The sequence below is a fragment of the Petromyzon marinus genome, chromosome 63 (assembly GCF_048934315.1).
Source record: "Petromyzon marinus isolate PM22_M1 ecotype Great Lakes invasive population chromosome 63, UKy_Petmar_22M1.pri1.0, whole genome shotgun sequence".
Lineage (NCBI taxonomy): Eukaryota > Metazoa > Chordata > Hyperoartia > Petromyzontiformes > Petromyzontidae > Petromyzon > Petromyzon marinus.
In genome coordinates this window covers 7160035-7183611 of record NC_133729.1, presented here as the reverse complement: position 1 = coordinate 7183611, position 23577 = coordinate 7160035, and the positions used below count along the sequence as shown (strand labels likewise).

The window sequence follows — 23577 nt, the reverse complement described above, 5'->3', positions numbered from 1 at the left end:
TATAACATTTTCGACATGCGTTTTTCCGGATTCTGTTGTTGTTATTCTGTCTCTCACTGTTCAAATAAACCTACCATTAAAATGATAGGCTGATCATTTCTTTGTCAGTGGGCAAACGTACAAAATCAGCAGGGGATCAACTACTTTTTTCCCTGACTGTAGGTGCGTGACGTCATTTATGGACGGCCCCCTTCTCTCGTGTTTGTTTAATTTAGGGCCACTTTATAACATCACGCTCCAGGCCCCGCACGAGCTTCGTCTGGCACTGGTTCTCCCTGGTTACCCGGAGATATTCTTTGATCATCCAAACCCCCCTCTCTCTCTCACACTCTCTCTCTCTCACTGGCGTGGCCTCGTCATCCACATACGGGGTGTGTGTGGGGGGAAGGGCAAGATACCTGAGCCACACCTGAAGGGGCCACACCTGAGTCCTGACCGCAGAGAGAGAGGAGGAGGAGGAGGCAGACACAAACACCACTACTACTGCGGGCAGACACAAGTGGGATTATCGGTCGCTTTCCATCGCCTTTGTCTCGCGGACACACCGAGACACGGTCGGAGACACGGTCACGCAGAGACACGGTCGGAGACACGGTCGGAGACACGGTTACGCAGAGACACGGTCACACACACATACGGTCACACACACACAGAGGCACGGTCACGCAGAGACACGGTCAGAGACACGGTCAGAGACACGGTCGCACACACATACGGTCACACACACAGAGACACGTTCACACACAGACGGACACACACACAGAGACACGGTCACACACACACGCAGACGGACACACAGACACGTAGACGCATCGCACAAAGAGACAAAGGCGAGACGCTCCTGCGCATCGCCACCTCGTCCGTGAGACTCCACCATGGCTGCTGCTGCTGGTGGTTCTCGAGGATGGAGCCACGGCACCGTCATCATCTGCGCCTCTATCTGGGTGGCGTTCGTGTTCGCGTCCTGCGCGGCAGATGCGGTGCAGGTGGGTGGTGAGTGGTGATGGTGGTTAGTGGTGGTGGTTGTGATGAGCATAGTGTGGTGGTGTGGTAGTGATGATGATGGTAATGATGATAATGTGGTGGTTATGATGGTGTATGTATGTTGAACTATAGTAGATGATGATGACCGTGGTGATGTGGTGGTGGTCGTGATAAAGATGATGGTGGTAGTGATGATGGTAATGAGCATAGTGCGGTCGTGGTGGTGGTGATGCTGGTAGTGATGATCATGATGGTAATTCTAATAATGTGGTGGTTGTTATATTGTGTGTATGTTGAACTATAGTAGATGCTGATCGTGGTGATGTGTTGGTCATGATGATGATGGTGGTAGTGATGATGGTGTGGATGTGATGATGTTGTGGCGATGACGAGGCTTATAGTCCATGATGATGATGGTGGCGATGTTGACTGGTCTCAGCGTGGTGATGATTGTGGCCAGGGCCCTATCACACAATATGTCACAGGCGTATAGGCACCGTGCCTCGGGTTCTACGAATGAATGCGTCACCCAACATTCGGTCCTTCTGTCACAACATTGAATGCGTTATCGATGATATCGAACGGCGTAACTTTTAAAGCTTCGTCATCCGATATGATGATCATTGTAAGCAAAAAAATTCGATTTTATTGTTGTTTTATTTTATCGGCTCTCAATACATCTCGAAATGAAATCCGCCTTGTGCACGGCACAGAGCAGAGGTGACGTGGGGCAGCAGCGGTCACGTGGGGCAGTGGAGGTGACGTGGGGCAGCAGCGGTCACGTGGGGCAGTGGAGGTGACATGGGGCAGTGGAGGTGACGTGGGGCAGTGGAGGTGACGTGGGGCAGCAGCGGTCACGTGGGGCAGTGGAGGTGACGTGGGGCAGCAGTGGTGACGTGGGGCAGCAGTGGTGACATGGGGCAGCAGTGGTGACATGGGGCAGCAGCGGTCACATGGGGCAGCAGTGGTGACGTGGGGCAGTGGAGGTGACATGGGGCAGTGGAGGTGACATGGGGCAGCGGGGTGGGTGGCCAGCACCACGCCCGGCCGCCTTTGTCTCCCCAGTGGCGATGTTTTTTTTTACACTGCACTACCTAACTCATTCGAGGCTGAGTCGACCTAGGGGAGGCCCAGGACCGGTTCAGATAATCGTCACCGGTGTTGGTGGCCGTGAGCGGGAATCGAACCCGGGTGGCCGGGTGCGAAGCGCAGCGCGATAACCGCTGCACCACCGCTCCCAACACACACAGACACACACTCATACACACACACTCACACACACACTCATACACACACTCTCACACACAGACAGACACACACTCATACACACACACAAACACAGACACACACTCATACACACACTCTCACACACACACTCTCACTCACACACAGACACACACACACAGACACAGACACACACTCATACACACACACACACACTCTCACTCACACACACTCACAGACACACACGCACAGACACACACTCATACACACACACTCACACACAGACACACACACTCTCACTCACACACACTCACAGACACACACTCATACACACACTCTCACTCACACACACACAGACACACACTCATACACACACTCTCACACACAGACACACACACAGACACACACTCATACACACTCTCACACACAGACACACACACAGACACACACTCATACACACACTCTCACTCACACACTCACAGACACACACTCATACACACTCACACAGACACACACAGACACACACTCATACACACACACACACTCATACACACACTCTCACACACAGACACACACACACTCTCACTCACACTCATACACACACTCATACACACACACTCACACACAGACACACACTCATACACACACTCTCACACACAGACACACTCACAGACACACACTCATACACACACACACTCACACACACTCACACACAGACACACACTCATACACACACTCACACACACACAGACACACACACACACTCTCACTCACACACACTCACAGACACACACTCATACACACACACTCACACAGACACACACACACAGACACACACACTCTCACTCACACACTCACACAGACACACACACACTCTCACTCACACACACTCACAGAAACACACTCATACACACACACTCACTCACACACAGACACACACACACTCTCACTCACACACACTCACAGACACACACTCATACACACACACTCACTCACACACACTCATACACACACACTCACTCACACACAGACACTCATACACACACTCTCACTCACACACACTCACAGACACACACTCACTCACACACAGACACACACACACTCACACACTCACAGACACACACACACTCACACACTCTCACTCACTCACTCACACTCTCGCACTCACACTCTCTCACACACACAAAGACACACACACTCACACACAATGCTATTGACGAACGTGTTTATGTCCAGGGCAGTGCTAGATGCTATCTCGTCGACCCCACTTGCCATGGCGCAGGCCATGAATAATGGAACGCCCCTCGCTTGCGTTCATGCGTGTGTGTCGGCTTGTTCATGCGTGTGTGTCAGTTTGTTCATGCGTGTGCGTGTCGGCTTGTTCATGCGTGTGCGTGTGTGTCGGCTTGTTCATGCGTATGTGTGTGTGTCGGCTTGTTCATGCGTGTGCGTGTCGGCTTGTTCATGCGTGTGTGTCGGCTTGTTCATGCGTATGTGTGTGTCGGCTTGTTCATGCGTGTGCGTGTGTCGGCTTGTTCATGCGTGTGCGTGTGTGTGTTGGCTTCTTCAAGCGTGTGTGTGCCGGCTTGTTCATGCGTGTGCCGGCTTGTTCATGTGTGTGCCGGCTTGTTCATGTGTGTGTCGGCTTGTTCATGCGTCTGTGTCGGCTTGTTTATGCGTGTGTGTGTGTCGGTTTGTTCATACGTGTGTGTGTCGGCTTGTTCATGCGTGTGTGTCGGCTTGTTCATACGTGTGTGTGTCGGCTTGTTCATGCATGTGCGTGCATGTGTCGGCTTGTTCAAGCGTGTGTCCCGGCTTGTTCATACGTGTGTGTGCGTGTCGGCTTGTTCATGCGTGTGTGTCGGCTTGTTCATGCGTGTGTGTGTGTGTCGGCTTGTTCATGCGTGTGTGTGTGTGTCGGCTTGTTCATGCGTGTGTGTCGGCTTGTTCATGCGTGTGTGTCGGCTTGTTCATGCGTGTGTGTGTGTCGGCTTGTTCATGCGTGTGTGTGTGTCGGCTTGTTCATGCGTGTGCGTGTCGGCTTGTTGATGCGTGTGTGTGTGTGTCGGCTTGTTCATGCGTGTGTGTCGGCTTGTTCATACGTGTGTGTGTCGGCTTGTTCATGCGTGTGTGTGTGTCGGCTTGTTCATGCGTGTGTTCCGAATGCCCTGCGATCTAGCGCCAAGGCATGGTTACGTTAGTCCAAGGCCGTAATTACAATAACTAGCTGTACTACCGGCTTCGCCCGGGACTTGGAATTGCCGATGATGCTGGATGTAATTACCAGCGAAACGTCGTACTCAAACTGTAAATGTTGTGGATTCACTCTTCAACACACCGGTGGGCTAAAGTAGTGAATTATTTGTCTTTTGTCAACGTGACACTTTTTTTGCTGATTGGCCGTGTCGGGTGGTGGAGGGTTACGACACATTTATAAATAACGCGATCTAACCCAAAAACCTTTATTATGAATGGTTGTACTTTATTAATCCCTAATCTCTGCCATTACAAACAATGAAACAAGAAATGGTAAAAAAGCAATGTAATACAACACACTATTAGACATTATTGTAAAAAAAAATAAGTAAAAAGTCCATCCCATGTGTTAGTGAATTTTTTAATATTTTAGGCAGGAAATGAGTTATCAAATTTTTATATTTTTCTGGGTTGGGACGCCCAGACCCTCTGGAAGATTTGGTTCCCCCCCCCCCCCAACGTTGACTCCATGGCTACGTTTCGATTTATTTATTGTTTTATTTATGATATTATTTTATTCTCATTCTACGTGACTTTACCGAAAGAACCAAAGAAGATGAATCCATGGCTACGGCCTTGCGTCAGTCTTTGCCTGCCTGTGTTCCCAGTCACTCATTATGCAATCGAAGCAATTACCTGATTTTGCAAATGAAGCGGTAATGTGTGTTGGACTTCTTTCGAAAGACGTCCAACGTACAAAGAAAAAGATCCCCCGTGTAGCCCTAACAGACTGTTGGGGACAAGTGCTGTTAGTGAGAAAACTATGAAGGCCGGCACGGCACACGAGGGGGTTGGCTGGCTAGCGTCACGCCCGGCCGCCTTTGTCTCCCCAGTGGCGACGTTTACATACGGTATTAGTCACTGGAGCTGCACACTTTAAAATCTAGATCATCCAGATTGAAACTTTATTTATTTAGAACAGCTTTATAAACGTTGAACTACATTCGCGCCGTACGTAGCCAACCGTGCTAATCGGAGGTGCGCGGGGAGAGAAGGACAACAATCTAAACACCAAAAGGATTTCCGAAGAATTTGCTTTCAATCTCGATTCAAGAGTGGCATGCCTCCCCAGTGGCTTCCGAATATCGGAAGGAGGAGCGTTCCAGACGGCCGCGCAAGCGCCACGCGGTGCGGCGACCGTCTTTGTTCGACGGTTTAGCCAAAAAAAGGCTTAGCCACCCAGCACCTGTTCGGCGTATTTGTGAGCCCCTCTTCATTCTGTGGGCTTCGTCGCTCATTGGGCTCATTTGCGTCGCGTGCAGATGCGACGACCACCACCGCATTGGTTGAAACCGGTAAACGCCTCGGTGGTTGCTTTGCCCCAACGCCCCCGGTGGGATCGCCGCACAGACATGTTCAAAGCGGTGTCTCCGTCACTTGAAAATCGGCGACCACAGCCCCAGTCATGAATCACATATCACTCAGACAACGCGGCGCACCAGAGTCACACGACCGATAGACACGCAGCCACACACAGCCACACACAGTCACACACAGTCACACGCAGTCACGCAGCCACACAGTCACACAGCCACGCAGTCACGCAGCCACGCAGTCACACAGTCACACAGTCACACAACCACACAGTCACACAGACACACAGTCACACAGCCACACAGTCACACAGCCACACAGTCACACACTCACACAATCACACAGACACACAGTCACACAGTCACACAGTCACACAGACACACAGCCACACAGTCACACAGTCACACAGCCACACAGTCACACAGACACACAGTCACACAGCCACACAGTCACACAGTCACACAGTCACACAGCCACACAACCACACAGCCACACAGTCACACAACCACACAGCCCCACAACCACACAGCCACACAGTCACACAGCCACACAGCCACACAGTCACGCAGCCACGCAGCCACGCAGCCACGCAGTCACACAGCCACACAACCACACAGCCACACAGTCACACAACCACACAGCCCCACAACCACACAGCCACACAGTCACACAGCCACACAGTCACACAGCCACACAGCCACACAGTCACGCAGCCACGCAGCCACGCAGCCACGCAGTCACACAGTCACACAACCACACAGCCACACAGTCACACACTCACACACTCACACAATCACACAGACACACAGCCACACAGTCACACAGCCACACAGTCACACAGTCACACAGCCACACAGTCACACAGCCACACAGTCACACAGCCACACAGTCACACAGACACACAGTCACACAGCCACACAGCCACACAACCACACAGCCACACAGTCACACAGTCACACAACCACACAGCCCCACAACCACACAGCCACACAGCCACACAGTCACGCAGCCACACAGTCACACAGCCACACAGCCACACAGCCACGCAGTCACACAGTCACACAACCACACAGTCACACAGCCACACAGTCACGCAGCCACGCAGCCACGCAGCCACGCAGTCACACAGTCACACAACCACACAGTCACACAACCACACAGTCACACAACCACACAGTCACACAGACACACAGCCACACAGTCACACAGCCACACAGCAACAGTCACACAGCCACACAGACACACAGTCAAACAGTCACACAGTCACACAGCTACACAGCCACACAGTCCCACAGCCACACAGTCACACAGCCACACAGTCACACAGCCACACAGTCACACAGCCACACAGCCACGCAGTCACACAGTCACACAACCACACAGTCACACAGCCACACAGTCACACAGCCACACAGCCACACAGCCACGCAGTCACACAGTCACACAACCACACAGTCACACAACCACACAGTCACACAACCACACAGTCACACAGACACACAGCCACACAGTCACACAGACACACAGCCACACAGTCACACAGCCACACAGCAACAGTCACACAGCCACACAGTCATACAGTCACACAGCCACACAGCCACACAGCCACACAGTCACAACCACACAGTCACACAACCACACAGTCACACAGCCACACAGTCACACAGTCACACAGTCGCACAGCCGCACAGACACACAGTCACACAGTCGCACAGCCACACATTCACACAGCCACACAGTCACACAGTCACACAGTCGCACAGCCACACAGACACACATTCACACAGCCACACATTCACACAGCCACACACTCACACAGACACACAGTCACACAGTCACACAGCCACACACTCACACAGTCACACAACCACACAGCCACACAGCCACACAGCCACACAGTCACACAGCCACACAACCACACATTCACACAGCCACACAACCACACAGTCACACAACCACACAGCCACACAACCACACAGTCACACAGTCACACAACCACACAGCCACACATTCACACAGTCACACAACCACACAGTCACACAGACACACAGCCACACAGTCACACAGCCACACAGCAACAGTCACACAGCCACACAGACACACAGTCAAACAGTCACACAGCTACACAGTCACACAGTCACACAGCCACACAGCCACACAACCACACAGCCACACAGTCACACAGTCACACAACCACACAGCCCCACAACCACACAGCCACACAGTCACACAGCCACACAGCCACACAGTCACACAGCCACGCAGCCACGCAATCACACAGTCACACAGTCACACAACCACACAGCCACACAGTCACACAGTCACACACTCACACAATCACACAGACACACAGCCACACAGTCACACAGCCACACAGTCACACAGTCACACAGCCACACAGTCACACAGACACACAGTCATACAGCCACACAGTCACACAGACACACAGTCACACAGCCACACAGCCACACAACCACACAGCCACACAGACACACAGCCACACAGTCACACAGCCACACAGCAACAGTCACACAGCCACACAGACACACAGTCAAACAGTCACACAGTCACACAGCTACACAGCCACACAGTCACACAGTCACACAGCCACACAGTCACACAGCCACACAGTCACACAGCCACACAGCCACGCAGTCACACAGTCACACAACCACACAGTCACACAGCCACACAGTCACACAGCCACACAGCCACACAGCCACGCAGTCACACAGTCACACAACCACACAGTCACACAACCACACAGTCACACAGACACACAGCCACACAGTCACACAGACACACAGCCACACAGTCACACAGCCACACAGCAACAGTCACACAGCCACACAGACACACAGTCAAACAGTCACACAGTCACACAGCCATACACAGCCACACAGCCACACAGTCACACAGTCACACAACCACACAGTCACACAACCACACAGTCACACAGCCACACAGTCACACAGTCGCACAGCCGCACAGACACACAGTCACACAGTCGCACAGCCACACATTCACACAGCCACACAGTCACACAGTCACACAGTCGCACAGCCACACAGACACACATTCACACAGCCACACATTCACACAGCCACACACTCACACAGACACACAGTCACACAGTCACACAGCCACACACTCACACAGTCACACAACCACACAGCCACACAGCCACACAGTCACACAGCCACACAACCACACATTCACACAGCCACACAACCACACAGTCACACAGCCACACAACCACACAGTCACACAGTCACACAACCACACAGCCACACATTCACACAGTCACACAACCACACAGTCACACAACCACACAGCCACACAGTCACACAGCCACACAACCACACAGTCACACAACCACACAGTCACACAACCACACAGTCACACACTCACACATTCACACAGCCACACAACCACACAGTCACACAGCCACACAGTCACACAACCACACAGCCACACACTCACACAACCACACACTCACACAACCACACAGTCACACACTCACACAGTCACACAACCACACAGTCACACACTCACACAGACACACATTCACACACACAGTCACACAACCACACAGTCACACACTCACACAGCCACACAACCACACAGTCACACACTCACACAGTCCCACAGTGCCCCAGCGACGTGTCAGTGCGTGGCTTTCAATTGACCTCTGTGGGGGGGGCGGGGCCAGGACACAAGTCCGCTGCTTGACATTGAAACTGAACACCGTTCAGCAGGCGGGACTGAACTCACCTGAACACCTCCGCCTCACCTGAAACGTAACGTTCGTGGTTCTTTTGCCAGGCGTCACAGTTCTGCTCCGCACTGTACTTGCCATACTCCCTGTGCCCCAGAAATGCACTGCAGTCAAAAAACAAGTAATATTTAAAAAAATAAAAAAAAATTTAAACACACTTTTAAGAAATGTACTAGTAGTAATGGCAGAACTCCACGACTCCAGGAAGTGGGGCCTCGAAGCTTGCCACAACGTAAGGGGACCGTGGCCAATTTACAGCCAACGTCAGTTGAACGTGGAAAATTAGACCCGAACCGAAATATAACAAAATAAAAAATAATGTTTAAAAATATATATTTTCTATTTTTTTATGATAGCATATAGTATTGTCCTCAGTATGACATAAGTATACCAAGTTTGTAGTCGATACCACATTGGGAAGTGGGTTAAAATTGAGTTACAAGATTTAAGGATACAACAACAACAGACAGAGCGAGTTAATAGAAAGTGTGTAATACAAAAAAGAGCTGCCGATTGGGGGGGGGGGGGTTTGGGTGGTTATGGGGGGGTTTGTGGGGCTTGGGGGGGTTATGGGGGGGGTGCTTAGGGGGGCTGCATTGGCCCCTAGGGATGTAGCGCCCTTATTTGTCCTCTCGAGACCACACCTTCCCACAATGCATTGTGCCAGCTATAGGTCGCAGTACGCAGACTCGTACAGCTACACAGAGATCCATAAAAACTACATAGAGACGCAATGACATTTACCGTGTTAAAGACAAGCCGCAGCAGTTGTGATTGTGGCCATGCAACCCAAGCTATGCGTCGCACTCATTACGCACAAGGTGCTTGTCACAGGTGGACCACAGCACCTCGTCGACATCGTCACGGAGGATAAACCATCGTTGCGGCGAACTCCCGCCGTCGTCCTCGAAGCGGCGGTCGTCGCATCGCGCGGCGCTTTCAGGCGCGCTCCTGCGGCCGTCTGGAACGCTCTTCCGTCCGATATTGGGGAGCCACTGGAGCTGTTGCACTGTTAAGTCGTCATCCAGATTGAGAACGTAATTTCTTTCGAGCTGCTTTTCGCGTTGAGTTTGTTGGTCTCCCCCCCCCCCCGCCCGCGCGCCTCCGATTAGCACGGTTGGCTACGTACGGCGCGAATGAAGTTGAACGTTCAAAAAGCTGTTCTAAATAAACAAAAGTTTCAATCTAGATGATCTAGATTTAAAAGTGCGCCGCTCCAGTGACTAATACCGTGTGTAAACGTCGCCACTGGGGAGACAAAGGCGGCCGGGCGTGATGCTAGCCAGCCACAACCCCCTCGTGTGCCGTGCCGGCCTTCATAGGTTCTCACTAACAGCACTTGTCCCCAACAGTCTGTTAGGATCTTCGTCTTTGTACGTTGAACGTCTTTCACAACCTACGTAGCCAACCAACCGTGCCAATCGGAGGTGCTGATCTTTTAATGAACACCCCACGGAGGATGGCCAGCGTCGCGTACAAGTGGACGGGCGGCTGCGACCACGCCAGGCTGCGTTTATTTTTAGGCTGAGTCGACCCCTGGGAGGTCCAGGTCCTCCTGTACGCGGATTCGGTCTCAACTGCTGTCGGTCGTGGTCGGGGGTCGGGGGTCGGAATCGAACTGGCGGCACCGCTCCCCGTGGGTGCTGAGACCTCGCACCATGACATCGCGATGTTGTGGCGCGCCGTGAGTGTCCGTGCATGTATCGGCGCGCTCGGGCCTGCCAAGGGTGGTGGGGTGGGGAGGGGTGTTGGGGTGGGGAGGGGTGTTGGGGTGGGGAGGGGTGGGGAGGGGTGGGGGGGTGGGCCGTGATTTTGAATGAAATGTAATGTGGGAGCGCTGTTTCAAGCGACGTCTGTCGCGCCCGCCTGCCAATTGCGCCGCGGGCGGTTGCGTACGGAGTCGATCGTTCAAACGGTCGTGGCGTCCCCTTCGAGCGCATGGCACGGGGCCACCCACCAGCCTGCGCCAGCCGGCACCACCCACCAGCCTGCGCCAGCCGGCACCACCCACCCACCAGCCTGCGCCGGCCGGCACCACCCACCAGCCTGCGCCGGCCGGAACCACCCAGCCAGCCTGCGCCAGCCGGCACCACCCACCAGCCTGCGCCAGCCGGCACCACCCGGCCAGCCTGAGCCAGCCAGTGCCGCGGCGACGTCGCGTATCCGCCCGCCGCGCGTGTATATCCCGCGCCCCCCCACCGATTTTGGATGAAGGAGCTGCAGCAACTCAAGACGGTCACATCCACAGCCGGCAACGGGAGTCGTTACACCACACGGGAGAGAGCCTCGTGACCCTGCTACGCAGGAGGGTCCTGCTAATTGGAGAGTCCTGTTTGGCCTTTTGCGATTGAAATGATCCGTTGACACGTGATGATGAAACGGGAGTGCTGGTAGAGGTGGGGTGTGTGGGGGGGGGGTGCAAGTGGGGGGGTGGAGGTGGGGGGGTAGAGGTGGGGGGCTGGTTGTAACGCTGCGCTGCGCTATGAGCCTGGCGACCCAGGTTAGATTCCTTCTCACGGCCAACACCGGCAGTGACGATTATCTGAACCGGACCTGGGCCTTCCCTTGGTCGATTCAGCCTGAAATGAGTACCTGGTACGGTGGATAAACATTGCCACTAGGGAGACAAAGGCGGCCGGGCGTGGTGCTGGCCACCCACCCCCTCGTGTGCCGTGCCGGCCTTCATAGGTGCTCGCTAACAGCACCTGCCCCAACAGTATGTGACGGCTACACGGGGCATCTTTGTATTTGGTGGGGTTAGGGGGAGGGGGCTATCGATCATTGTTCCGTACAGACAGAGCCACAATCCACAGGCAGATCCGGTTCAGTGACTCTCACGTGGACTCCATTCCGCCAACTCGTGACCACCACGCACAGCTCCACTCCCTCCCAACAGCCCCCCGATCGGGTCACCCAATGCAAGCGCCTCTCAGCCCCCCCACTGTTGACGAGTGGAAGATGGCAGCGGAGTTCGCGGGGCCCCACCCTCGTCTGTTGGGTGAGAAATCGCGACGAAATGCCGTCGACGCTGGCGACCTGAACGTCGATTTCCTGGTCGCCAGAGCAGCAGCAACAACAACAACGACATTGCAAGCCAGGCCAACGGCTTCTGTGTACGGTCAAACGACGACGTTCCAGATAGACCCCCTGCGACGAGGATCCTTCATTGGCGGGGGGGGGGGGGAGGGACTCTGCCAGGCAAAGTGCGAGGATCGCGCGAACAGTAATAGACGTTGGAGCGATGCGCTGTGCCTGCTCCCGTAGTCGTTGCTCTGCATCTCCATCAGCAGCCGTACGGAAGAAGATGAAGAAGGCGAATAAGATGAAGATGAATATGAAGGAGGAGAAGAAGACACAGAAGACCAAGAAGAAGACCCCTGGGCCATTAGCTCAAAGGGAAATGAGAGAAGAATTCGAGGGCAGATGGTGCCCCCCCCCCTTACACAACATCTGAAATAAGTCAGCCGGATGGAGTGTTGACTAGATGGGACCGATGATAAGGGGGGTGTAACCCCCCCCCTCCCCGGCGGGATTAGACGAGGTACGGACTCTGAGGGCTGGAGGAGAGATACGAGATCGTTCTTTATCCGGGCCCCGTCCCCTCCCGCCACTTACGTTTCTCTTTTTGATTTCCGTCGCCTTCTGGTTACCGCCCCCTTCCCTCCCTCGTCCACCCCCTCGCCCTCGATTAAAACGCTGAACCCTAACCCCCCTCCCCCCCGGTGGTGTTTGGGGCAGCGGGGCCTGTCGCTCCTTGTCTCTCTACCCCCCAGCTTTCCATAACCGGTTTAGCTCATGTTGACGGCGCTCGCGAGACCTGATACGGCGGTGTAACGGGCCCCGCGGATTTCCTCGATAATAATAAAACATTTTTTTGAAAAGTGCATAGCTCCGGCGACTTCCCAACATCGTAAGGAAGAGCGTTCCAGACGGCCGCAAGAAGCGCGTCTGACAGCGCCGCGCGATGCGGTGGCGAATTTTCCGGATGATAGGATCCTAACTGGGGTAGCAGTGGCAAGACGGTGGTGATACTCCTTGGTTCTTTCGGTAAAGTAACGTAGGTATGAAATAAAATGAATCGCGACGTTTCGATCGCAACACAAGCAATCATCATCAGGTGGGAAAACCACAGCAAGAATTTGTTGTTGTTTGCTGAAGTGGGAGAGAGATGCCGTGGTAAGAGGTTATATAGGTAATAAAGGGGGGAGGGGCAAGGGGGAGAGATGGGGGGGGGGGCAGGGGGAGGTGAGCGCTTGCGTGGACGCTGATGATGACTGCTTGTGTTGCAATCGAAACGTCGTGATTTATTTTATTTTCTACCTACGTGACTTTACCGATAGAGCCAAAGGGTATGGATTTCTGCAGTCACGAAAGCTTCAAATCCAAAGGCTTCTGCGACACCTCGTTAAAAACACGTAGGCTCTCGCGACCAATATCATCCATAATAGTACTAGTGACGAATTGGCCACGTTCTGTTCACGTGACCACCCTTACTAGTTGGCTGTGTCGGGTGGTGGCGGGTTTTAACGAAACATTTATACATTTACGCGATCTAACCCAAAAAAACAAACCTCGATTATGGACACCTCATTAGTCACGCAGCCGTGCCGGGTGAAAGTTTGGGTGAGACCGCTGTGCCATGTTTGATTCGTGGTCTCGCTGCGCACGAGGATGCCATTTTGAAACGTTAGGTTGCAAGTGTTGTCACACGGATCGGTGATCTGTTCGTCGGGGTTTAGGGCCAGCTGACCAGGATTGGACACAAATAGGGCAAAGGCAACCCCGCGTGGCCTTCGACAGACCGTTGGAGCAAGCGCTTCAGCAACGCCACAACGTCTAATGTCGTCATTGTCGTCGTTTTCTCTCCCAAAGGTGGATTCCCTCAAACGAGTGAAGAGGCTTTGGCAGGCGCCGACTCCGCAGGCCAAAGAGAACGCCCCGAAACCCTACCCCATCTACGTGACCACGGTGAGGCCATGCAGACGCCAGCCGGGCCTGGCTTCGATGCGAGGCTTTGCGCGGGGACCCCCGTTCCCCGTTCTCGGATTGTATGATGTGCGCGAGTTGAGCTTCTTTCGCGCCGTACGTAGCCAGCCGTGCTGTGCGAAAGAAGTTCATCGTACGTACGGAGGCACGTGCATGAAACAGAAAATCCAGAAATCGTGCCTAGACAGGGCCGCGCGGAGCTGTTGTGTGGGGGGCCACCGTGAGAGCGGTTGCCACCGCGATGGAGAGAGAACTCGGCTGGACCCAAGGGACATTTAAAACTAATTTTTTTTTAATTGCACCAGGTAAGGCTCACATGTTGATGGCTTTGGCCCAATGCCAGTGACATTTGAGTGGGGGTTTCATGTCGCTGTGAGATACTGGAGGAGGGCGGAGAAGCCGCTGGAGTGAGAGAGAGAGAACACAAAAACTCCACAGAGAGAGAGATAGAGGCGCCCGTAATCAAGGTGTTTTTCTTTCTGGGTTGCATCGCGTGAATATCAATGCATCGTTAAACCCACCACCGATCCGACACGGCCAATCAGTAAGGTTTGTCACATAAACAAAATGCGCAAATTGGTTACCAGTTCAGCACTAACCTGCGCAATTGTGGGTTTACTGTCCCAACACACCGGTGTGCTCAAGTTTACGTGACAAACCTTACTCACTGGGCCGCGCCGGGCTGGTGGCGGCATATTAACCCGATGGAACGCAAGAAACAAAAGCCCTCTTCTACGGATAACATTGGTCGCGAAAGCCTCACTGCTTCTGCTACGCGTGACACTGAGGCACCCCGAGTCTGCGATCGAACCCAGGCCAGCTTCCAGCTGCGTGCGGCACGAACCACGTCACCCACACTTGGAGACTTCAACACGGGTCGGGCGACAAGTGGCAGGGGGTGGGGCGGCTAAGCTGTCAAATAATCGGGGACGGAGGGGGCTCATCCCCTAACGGCTCCCCACCACGACAGAAGCCTTGCAGGGTGGGGGGGGGGGCAGCAGCTGCTGTGATGCTAACTGCGCGTGTTCGTCTTGCGTGTTCATCGTGCGTCTTCATCGTGCGTCTTCAACCGCGCATCTTCAACCATGCGTGTTCATCGCGCGTCTTCAACCACGCGTCTTCAACCGCGGGTCTTCATCGCGCGTCATCTTCATGTGCCCCCCCCCCCCCCACCAGTACGTCTCCGACAAGCTCCAGTTCTATCCGCTCACCTACCGGCTGGAGGGCCCAGGGGCCAGCCAGGAACCCAGGGGCCTTTTCACCATCGACAACGACGGCAAAGTCTGGGTCACCTCCGTCCTTGACCGCGAGACGCAGTCTCGCTACACGGTGAGTCTCGCTACACGGTGAGTGTCGCTGCAGGATGAGACTCGCTACACGGTGAGCCCGCTACACGGTGAGTGTCGCTGCAGGATGAGTGTCGCTACACGGTGAGTCTCGCCACGCGGTGAGTCTCGCTACGTAGCAGTGAGGCTCGCCACGCGGTGAGTCTCGCTACGTGGCGGTGAGTGTCGCTACGTGGCGGTGAGTCTCGCTACACGGTGAGTGTCGCTACAGGGTGAGTCTCGCTACACGGTGAGTCTCGCCACGCGGTGAGTCTCGCTATGTAGCGGTGAGTCTCGCCACGCGGTGAGTCTCGCTACGTGGTGAGTCTCGCTACGTAGCGGTGAGTCTCGCCACACGGTGAGCCTCGCCACGCGGTGAGTCTCGCCACGCGGTGAGTCTTGCCACGCGGTGAGTCTCGCTAGGCGGTGAGTCTCGCCACGCGGTGAGCCTCGCCACGCGGTGAGTCTTGCCACGCGGTGAGTCTCGCCACGCGGTGAGTCTCGCCACGCGGTGAGTCTCGCCACGCGGTGAGTCTCGCCACGCGGTGAGTCTCGCTAGGCGGTGAGGCTCGCCACGCGGTGAGTCTCGCTAGGCGGTGAGTCTCGCTACGTAGCGGTGAGTCTCGCCACGCGGTGAGTCTCGCTACGCGGTGAGTCTCGCTAGGCGGTGAGTCTCGCTACGTAGCGGTGAGTCTCGCCACGCGGTGAGTCTCGCCACGCGGTGAGTCTCGCTACACGGTGAGTCTCGCTACGTAGTGGTGAGTCTCGCCACGCGGTGAGACTCGCCACGCGGTGAGTCTTGCCACGTGGTGAGGCTCGCTACGCGGTGAGTCTCGCCACGCGGTGAGTCTCGCCACGCGGTGAGTCTCGCCACGCGGTGAGTCTCGCTAGGCGGTGAGCCTCGCTACACGGTGAGTCTCGCCACGCGGTGAGTCTCGCTAGGCGGTGAGTCTCGCTACATAGTGGTGAGACTCGCCACGCGGTGAGTCTCGCCACGCGGTGAGTCTCGCCACGCGGTGAGTCTCGCTTCGCGGTGAATCTCGCTACACGGTGAGTCTCGCTAGGCGGTGACAGGGAACCTGTTGGGCGAGCCGCGTGCTTGCGTCTCCCACCTGCAGCGGAGGAATTCTCAGAGTGGTCGCCATGGCAACTGGGTTGGTTATTGGGTGCTGTGGTAACAAAAACGTTTCTCTCGGTGACAAATTGGCATTTGGCCGGCGAACGTTTGGCCTCGAGCCACTCGCAGCTCCTCCGCGGAGAGGTCGAGCGGAAGCGGAGCGATGGGGGGCAGTGAACCCCCCCCAGCCCCTCCCAGCCCCCCCCTAGCCCCCCCCCCTAGCCCCCCCCCCAGCGCCCCCCCTCCCACAATACGGCACACGAGGGGGTGGGTAGCCGGCACCACGCCCGGCCGCGTTTGTATCCCCAGTGGCGATGTTTACCGCGCACCGCACCAGGTTACGCGTTTGAGGCCGAGTCGGCCTAGGCGAAGCCCAGGACCGGTTCAGATAATTGTCACCGGTGTTGGCCATGAGCGGGAATCGAACTCCGGCCGCCGGGTTCGCAGCGCCACCGCTCCGCACACGCACGCTCACTTTCACGCTCGCTCACACTCTGTAGAGCAGGGGTAGAACCCGCACGTCAACTCGCAAATTAACAAAAGGCATCGTCAGGGTCCGGGATTGAACCCATGGTTTTCCTGCGCACCGGGCGCGTGGGAGAGATCACGTCTCCTCGCCATCGATGCGAGATGTTAGGGGGTAGGGGTGGACCCCCCCCGCTGCCCCCCGTTCCGGGAGCTCCTTCGTCAACTGCGCTTCAATAACCGAAGCAACTCCCGGCGCGTGGAGCGAAACGTCGGACAATTTTGCCGTTCGGATGGCCGTGAAATCCTACAGCCCTCCCTGCGCGGCAGTGGTGGTGGTGATGGTAGCCACACTCTGCACGTAGGCATGGCTGCAGCAGACAGGGTTGGTGGATCACGCACAGATGGGTTGTGAAACTCCCTTCCCGTGGGTGGGTGTCGAGGAGGAGTCGTACCCCTGACTCTGCCAAGTAGCACGCGGTGGTGGTACAGCAGCAGCAGCAGCAGCGGAGTGTGTGGACTCATCGCCGTCTGTTGATTCCATCTGTACGGGGTTGGGAAAGTGGGATAGAGCGTTGCCCCCTCTCGCAAGGCGTGGGGGTTTTCTCTCCGGTTTCCTCCTCCGCACGTGAATAACAAACGCGACTCGTGGTCGTCGTCGTTACTTGGACGCTGAAATGATCTTACGGGCAAACGCCAAAAATGTGGCGGCGGCGGCAGGGACAGGACCCTCTACAAAAACAAACAAAAAGAGTCCTGTGACTCAGCAGCGTGGGCCTCCCGCATAGATAGCGAAGCGACTGCTGGAACACCACGTGAATACACGACAACCGCAGCAGGATTATGACATTGCCCACAATCAATGATATTTGATTCTTTATTTCGGCTTGGGAGAACCGGTCGAGCCCGACGAGCCGCGCCCTGGCTCCCCCGCCCCCAACCCCGCCGCTCCGAGGCCCCCCGGGGTCGCCGCCCCGCCTCGGACCCCGCCCTCGCCGCTCACGGCCGGGCGGATTGCAAACGCCGAGGCTGCTGCGGTGTCGGCTGTCGGAGACGGTGGTGGTGGTGGCGGTGGTGGTGGTGGTGGAGGTGGTGGTGGTGGTGGTGGTGGAGGTGGTGGTGGTGGTGGCGGTGGAGGTGGTGGTGGTGGTGGTGGAGGTGGTGGAGGTGGCGGTGGAGGTGGTGGTGGGGGTGGTGGAGGTGGGGGTGGATGTGGTGGTGGTGGCGGCGGTGGTGGAGGTGGTGGAGGTGGTGGTGGTGGTGGAGGCGGTGGAGGCGGTGGATGTGGTGGTGGTGGCGGCGGTGGTGGAGGTGGTGGAGGTGGTGGTGGTGGTGGCGGCGGTGGCGGAGGTGGTGATGGAGGCGGTGGAGGCGGTGGATGTGGTGGTGGCGGCGGTGGTGGTGGATGTGGTGGTGGTGGTGGAGGTGGTGGTGGTGGTGGTGATGGATGTGGTGGTGGTGGCGGCGGTGGAGGAGGTGGTGGAGCGGTGGAGGTGGTGGAGCGGTGGAGGTGGTGGTGGTGGAGGTGGTGGTGGAGGTGGTGGTGGAGGTGGTGGTGGAGGTGGTGGAGGTGGTGGAGGTGGTGGAGGTGGTGGAGGTGGTGGTGGAGGTGGTGGAGCGGTGGAGGTGGTGGAGGTGGTGGAGGTGGTGGTGGAGGTGGTGGAGGTGGTGGTGGAGGTGGTGGTGGAGGTGGTGGTGGAGGTGGTGGAGGTGGTGGAGGTGGTGGAGGTGGTGGTGGAGGTGGTGGAGCGGTGGAGGTGGTGGAGGTGGTGGAGGTGGTGGTGGAGGTGGTGGAGGTGGTGGAGGTGGTGGTGGAGGTGGTGGAGGTGGTGGAGGTGGTGGTGGAGGTGGTGGAGATGGTGGAGGTGGTGGAGGTGGTGGTGGAGGTGGTGGTGGTGATGGTGGAGGTGGTGGTGGAGGTGGTGGTGGAGGTGGTGGTGTGGCTGTTTGCTACGCCACGAACCCGGCAGAGACCCGAGTTCGATTCCCGCTCACGGCCAACGCCGCCGCCAGTGACGATTATCTGAACCGGGCCTCCCCTAGGTCGACTCAGCCTCAAACGAGTACCTGGCGCGGTGTGTAGTAAACATCGCCACTGTGGAGACAAAGGCGGCCGGGCGTGGTGCTGGTCACCCACCCCCTCGTTGTGCCGATCCGGCCTTCATAGGTGCTAATCGCTAACAACACTTGCCCCATCAGTCTGTTGAGGCTACACGGGGGGTCTTTGGTGGCAGTGGTCGCGACGCTTGAGGTTGACGGAGGTGGGGGGTGCTGAGCGCGACGTGCACGGCCGTAGCGCCGGAGTTGAGACTCCAGGCTCTGTGGGTGGGAGTGGGGGTGGGTGTGGATGTGTGAGTGTGTGAGTGTGTGGATGTGTGTGTGTGTGGATGTGTGTGTGTGTGGATGTGTGTGTGAGTCTGTGTGTGTGTCTGGGTGAGTGTGTGAGTGTGTGAGTGTGTGGATGTGTGTGTGTGGATGTGTGTGTGTGTGAGTGTGTGAGTGTGTGGATGTGTGTGTGTGGATGTGTGTGTGGATGTGTGTGTGTGGATGTGTGTGTGTGTGGATGTGTGTGTGAGTCTGTGTGTGTCTGGGTGAGTGTGTGGGTGTGTATGTGTGTGTATGTGTGTGCATGTGTGTGTGTATGTGTGTGGGTGTGTTTGGGTGAGTGGGGAGCGATAGTGTAGTGTAGCCGTTAGCGCGCTGCGCTATGAACCCGGCGACCCGAGTTCGATTCCCGCTCACGGCCAACACCACCAGTGACGATTATCTGAACCGGTCCCGGGCCTCCCCTAGGTCGACTCAGCCTCAAATGAGTACCTGGTGCGGTGTGTAAACATTGCCACTAGGAAGACAAAGGCGGTCGGGCGTGGTGCTGGCCACCCACCCCCCTCGTGTGCCGTGCCGGCCTTCATAGGTGCTCGCTAACAACACTTGCCCCTACAGTCTGTTAAGGCTATATGGGGGATCTTTGTGTGTGGGTGTGACACTGCCTCCCACCCTCTTTGAGTGAAGGCTGCAACTGATTAAATCCATGGTTTTCAACCGTCTACGGAGAGTTTTTTTTCAGTTTCATGTATTTGGTAATGGCCCTGTGAGCCATTCGGCTCTTGAATCGGGTGCAACCGCGCCAAAACAAAAAAACAAAAACACGAACAAGAAAACAGAAAAACCCAGGAAATAAAACCAGCAAAAATCTTCCAGAAAAAAAAGCGCCGTACACCACCAACGCTGCGTGCAAAAACCCCAGTGGGACGCAAGTCAAACAACAACAACAACAACCACAAGACAACTTAGTTTAAAGCCATCAGTCTAAAATTAAAGCCATCAGTCTAAGAGAGCCACCGGCCCACTCATCATCAACCCACACCTCTGCCACCCCAGCACGTGTGCTCGGTGTGTTTTGCGCCACTCACTGGGGTCACCACTGGGGCGGATTACCGGCACAGCTACGTGGTGTGGGGCGCCGCGGTGGCTATGAGATGTTAACTCCCTCGTCTGGTACGCAGGAGGTTTTGTGGGTTCGATCCCGACCCTGACGATGACGATACCTGCTGTATATTTGGAGTTTGCGGTGTCTCTCTCTTATCATCATCATCATCATCACGGTGGCTAGGAGATGTTCACTACTTCGCCTGGTACGCAGGAGGTGGTTTTGTGGGTTCGATCCCAACCCCTGACGCCTGTATGCATGTACTGCATGCTGAACTTCTTTCGCACCGTACGTAGGCCAACCGTGCTAATCGGACGTGCGGGCAGGAAGAGCTGCAAGCTACATGGAGTTTGCGTGTTCTCCCCGTGGTCGCGTGGATTTTTCTCCGGGTCCTGCTGTTTTTCCCTCCCCATTCATGAAATGTGCTTTTAGAGTATGTGGCTGTTGTACATTTACGTGTGAGAAGCCACTTGAGATTTCCGTTTGCGGCGAGGTCGCTTCTGAAAAAGAGAAGGCTGTATAGCTCAGTGGACTTTGCCGAGGAAAATGCCAAGTTCAGTTTAATAGTTTTAACGAAGTGGCTCATCGTGTAGAAATTCACAGCAGCCAGTTATTCGATTGGCATTTCACGCACAACAGCATTGCACCTCTCTACTGGTGAAAACGTGACAGGACCCTCCTGTAAAAGAGTCTAGAGATTCGGTGAGGCTTTCCTGGCTAAACGAGTAAAATCACAAGAATAATACTGTAGTAGTAATAATAAACTATAAACTCTTTTTATTTTACGGGAAAAGGCCCACTGAGCGACGTGGCTCTTTTTCAGAAGCGACCTGGCCACAAATGATAGCTCGACGAAGCGGCTTATCGCGTGGAAATGTTTAGCAGCCAAATACTCTAAAACGCGTGACGTTGATTCTCAATGTGGAAGCAAAAACCGGTGGACCCGGAGAAAGATCCACGCGATCGACACAGGGAGAGAGACACCGCACACTCCAAATATACAGCAGGCGTCACGGTCGGGATGGAACAAACGAAGCCCAAGACCTGCTGTATACCAGGCGAGGTAGTTAACATCTCGCCACCGTAGCGAGAAACAAGTTGAAATTTCTTGAGCAGCGTGCGTAGCCGATCGTGCTAAGCAGAGACGTTAAACACCGCTACCTCACCCCCGCCGCTCCTCCGCTGACCGCCCCCCTCCCTCCCTCCCCTATCATGCCCAACCCCCCCGCCTGCCCCCTTCCCATCGTCCACCACGGCGACCCTCCGGGACCCCCCCCCCCCCCAGATGACGGTGCACGCGATGGATCGCTCCATGAGCGATGTGGAGGAACCGGCCAACCTCGTGGTGGACGTTGAGGACGAGAACGACTGCGCCCCCATCTTCGTCCTGTCGTCCCTGAGCGGCACTGTCGACGAGATGGGCCCCGCGGGTGAGGCCTTGAACGCGGGGGGGAGGGGGGGTCACGTGATTATGTAACTGGTTCGGGGGTCACGTGGAGGATTTGTAGGTCATGTGACGGGTTCAGGGGTCACGTGTAGGGGTCGTAGGTCACGCGACTGGTTCGGGGTTCACGTGTCGGGATCGTTGGTCACATGATGGGTTCCGGGGGCCCAGTGTAGGGATCGTAGGTCACGTGACTCGTTCGGGGGTCACGTGTAGGGATCATTTTCATATACATGATGGTGACGATGATATGATGATGATGATGATATTCATGACGATGGCGTTGCTGATGGTGGCAATGTTGCCCTTCACGACGACGATGATGGTGATAATGCATGATGATTCATGGACGTTGAACGTCTTTCGCACCGCACGTAGCCAACCGTGCTAATCGGAGGCGTGGGTGATGATGGCGATGCCGATGTCTAATGATGATATTCTCATTTTTCTTAGCTCTTTCGGTAAAGTCACGTTGAAGGGAAACAATAAAATAATAAAATATATATAAAACAATAAAAATTCTCACGACGTTTCGACCATAACACAAACGGTCATCATCAGGTGTGCTGATGATGACACCTGATGATGACCGTTTGTGTTTTGGTCGAAACGTCGTGAGAATTTTTATTGTTTTATATATATTATTATTTCATTGTTTCCCTTCAACGTGACTTTACCGAAAGAGCTAAGAATATGAATTACTGCAGTCACGAAAGCTTTAAATCAAGATGATATTCTCGTTGATGATGATGGTGACGACGACGGCGGTGTGGTGCAGGCACGTTCGTGATGCGTCTGAACGCGACGGACGCGGACGACCCCAACACGCTGAACGCGATGGTTGTGTACTCCATCGAGTCCCAACCGCCGGGAAACCCATTCCTCGTGAACGCCCAAACGGGGGTGATCACCACTCAGTTGGCCAACCTGGACCGAGAGGTGAGAGGCTCCGCCGGCGTCGTGGTCGTCGTCATCGTAGTCGTCTTCATCGTCATGATCATCATCTTCACAATCGTCATCGTAATCATCGTCGTCACGGTCATCATCATGATCTCATGGTCATCGTCATCATCGTTTTAAGTGTCAAGTTTTCAAGTTTCATTTATTAGGTATAGCCCTGTAAGCCATGCGGCTCTTAAGTCGGGTGCAACCGCAACAAACAAAATTTGAACAGAACATCTTAAAGTGACAATGCGTAACAGAAACATCCTGGAAAAAAGCAGCAAATATTCCACACAAAAAAAACGTATTCAA

The 23577-nt window shown here is 55.2% G+C and overlaps 1 protein-coding gene across 1 annotated transcript in view; it reads left to right on the top strand.

The window, feature by feature from the left end:
* Positions 1–275: 275 nt before the first annotated feature.
* Positions 276–23577, top strand: part of LOC116955981 (cadherin-2-like) — a 39176-nt gene continuing 15874 nt past the window's right edge. Inside the window, exons 1-5 of the mRNA XM_032977366.2 lie at positions 276–986; positions 14429–14524; positions 15719–15871; positions 22165–22309; positions 23102–23262. Of these exons, the coding sequence (XP_032833257.1) occupies positions 876–986; positions 14429–14524; positions 15719–15871; positions 22165–22309; positions 23102–23262 (666 nt within the window). The 5' untranslated portion in view covers positions 276–875. The remainder of the gene's footprint in view (positions 987–14428; positions 14525–15718; positions 15872–22164; positions 22310–23101; positions 23263–23577) is intronic.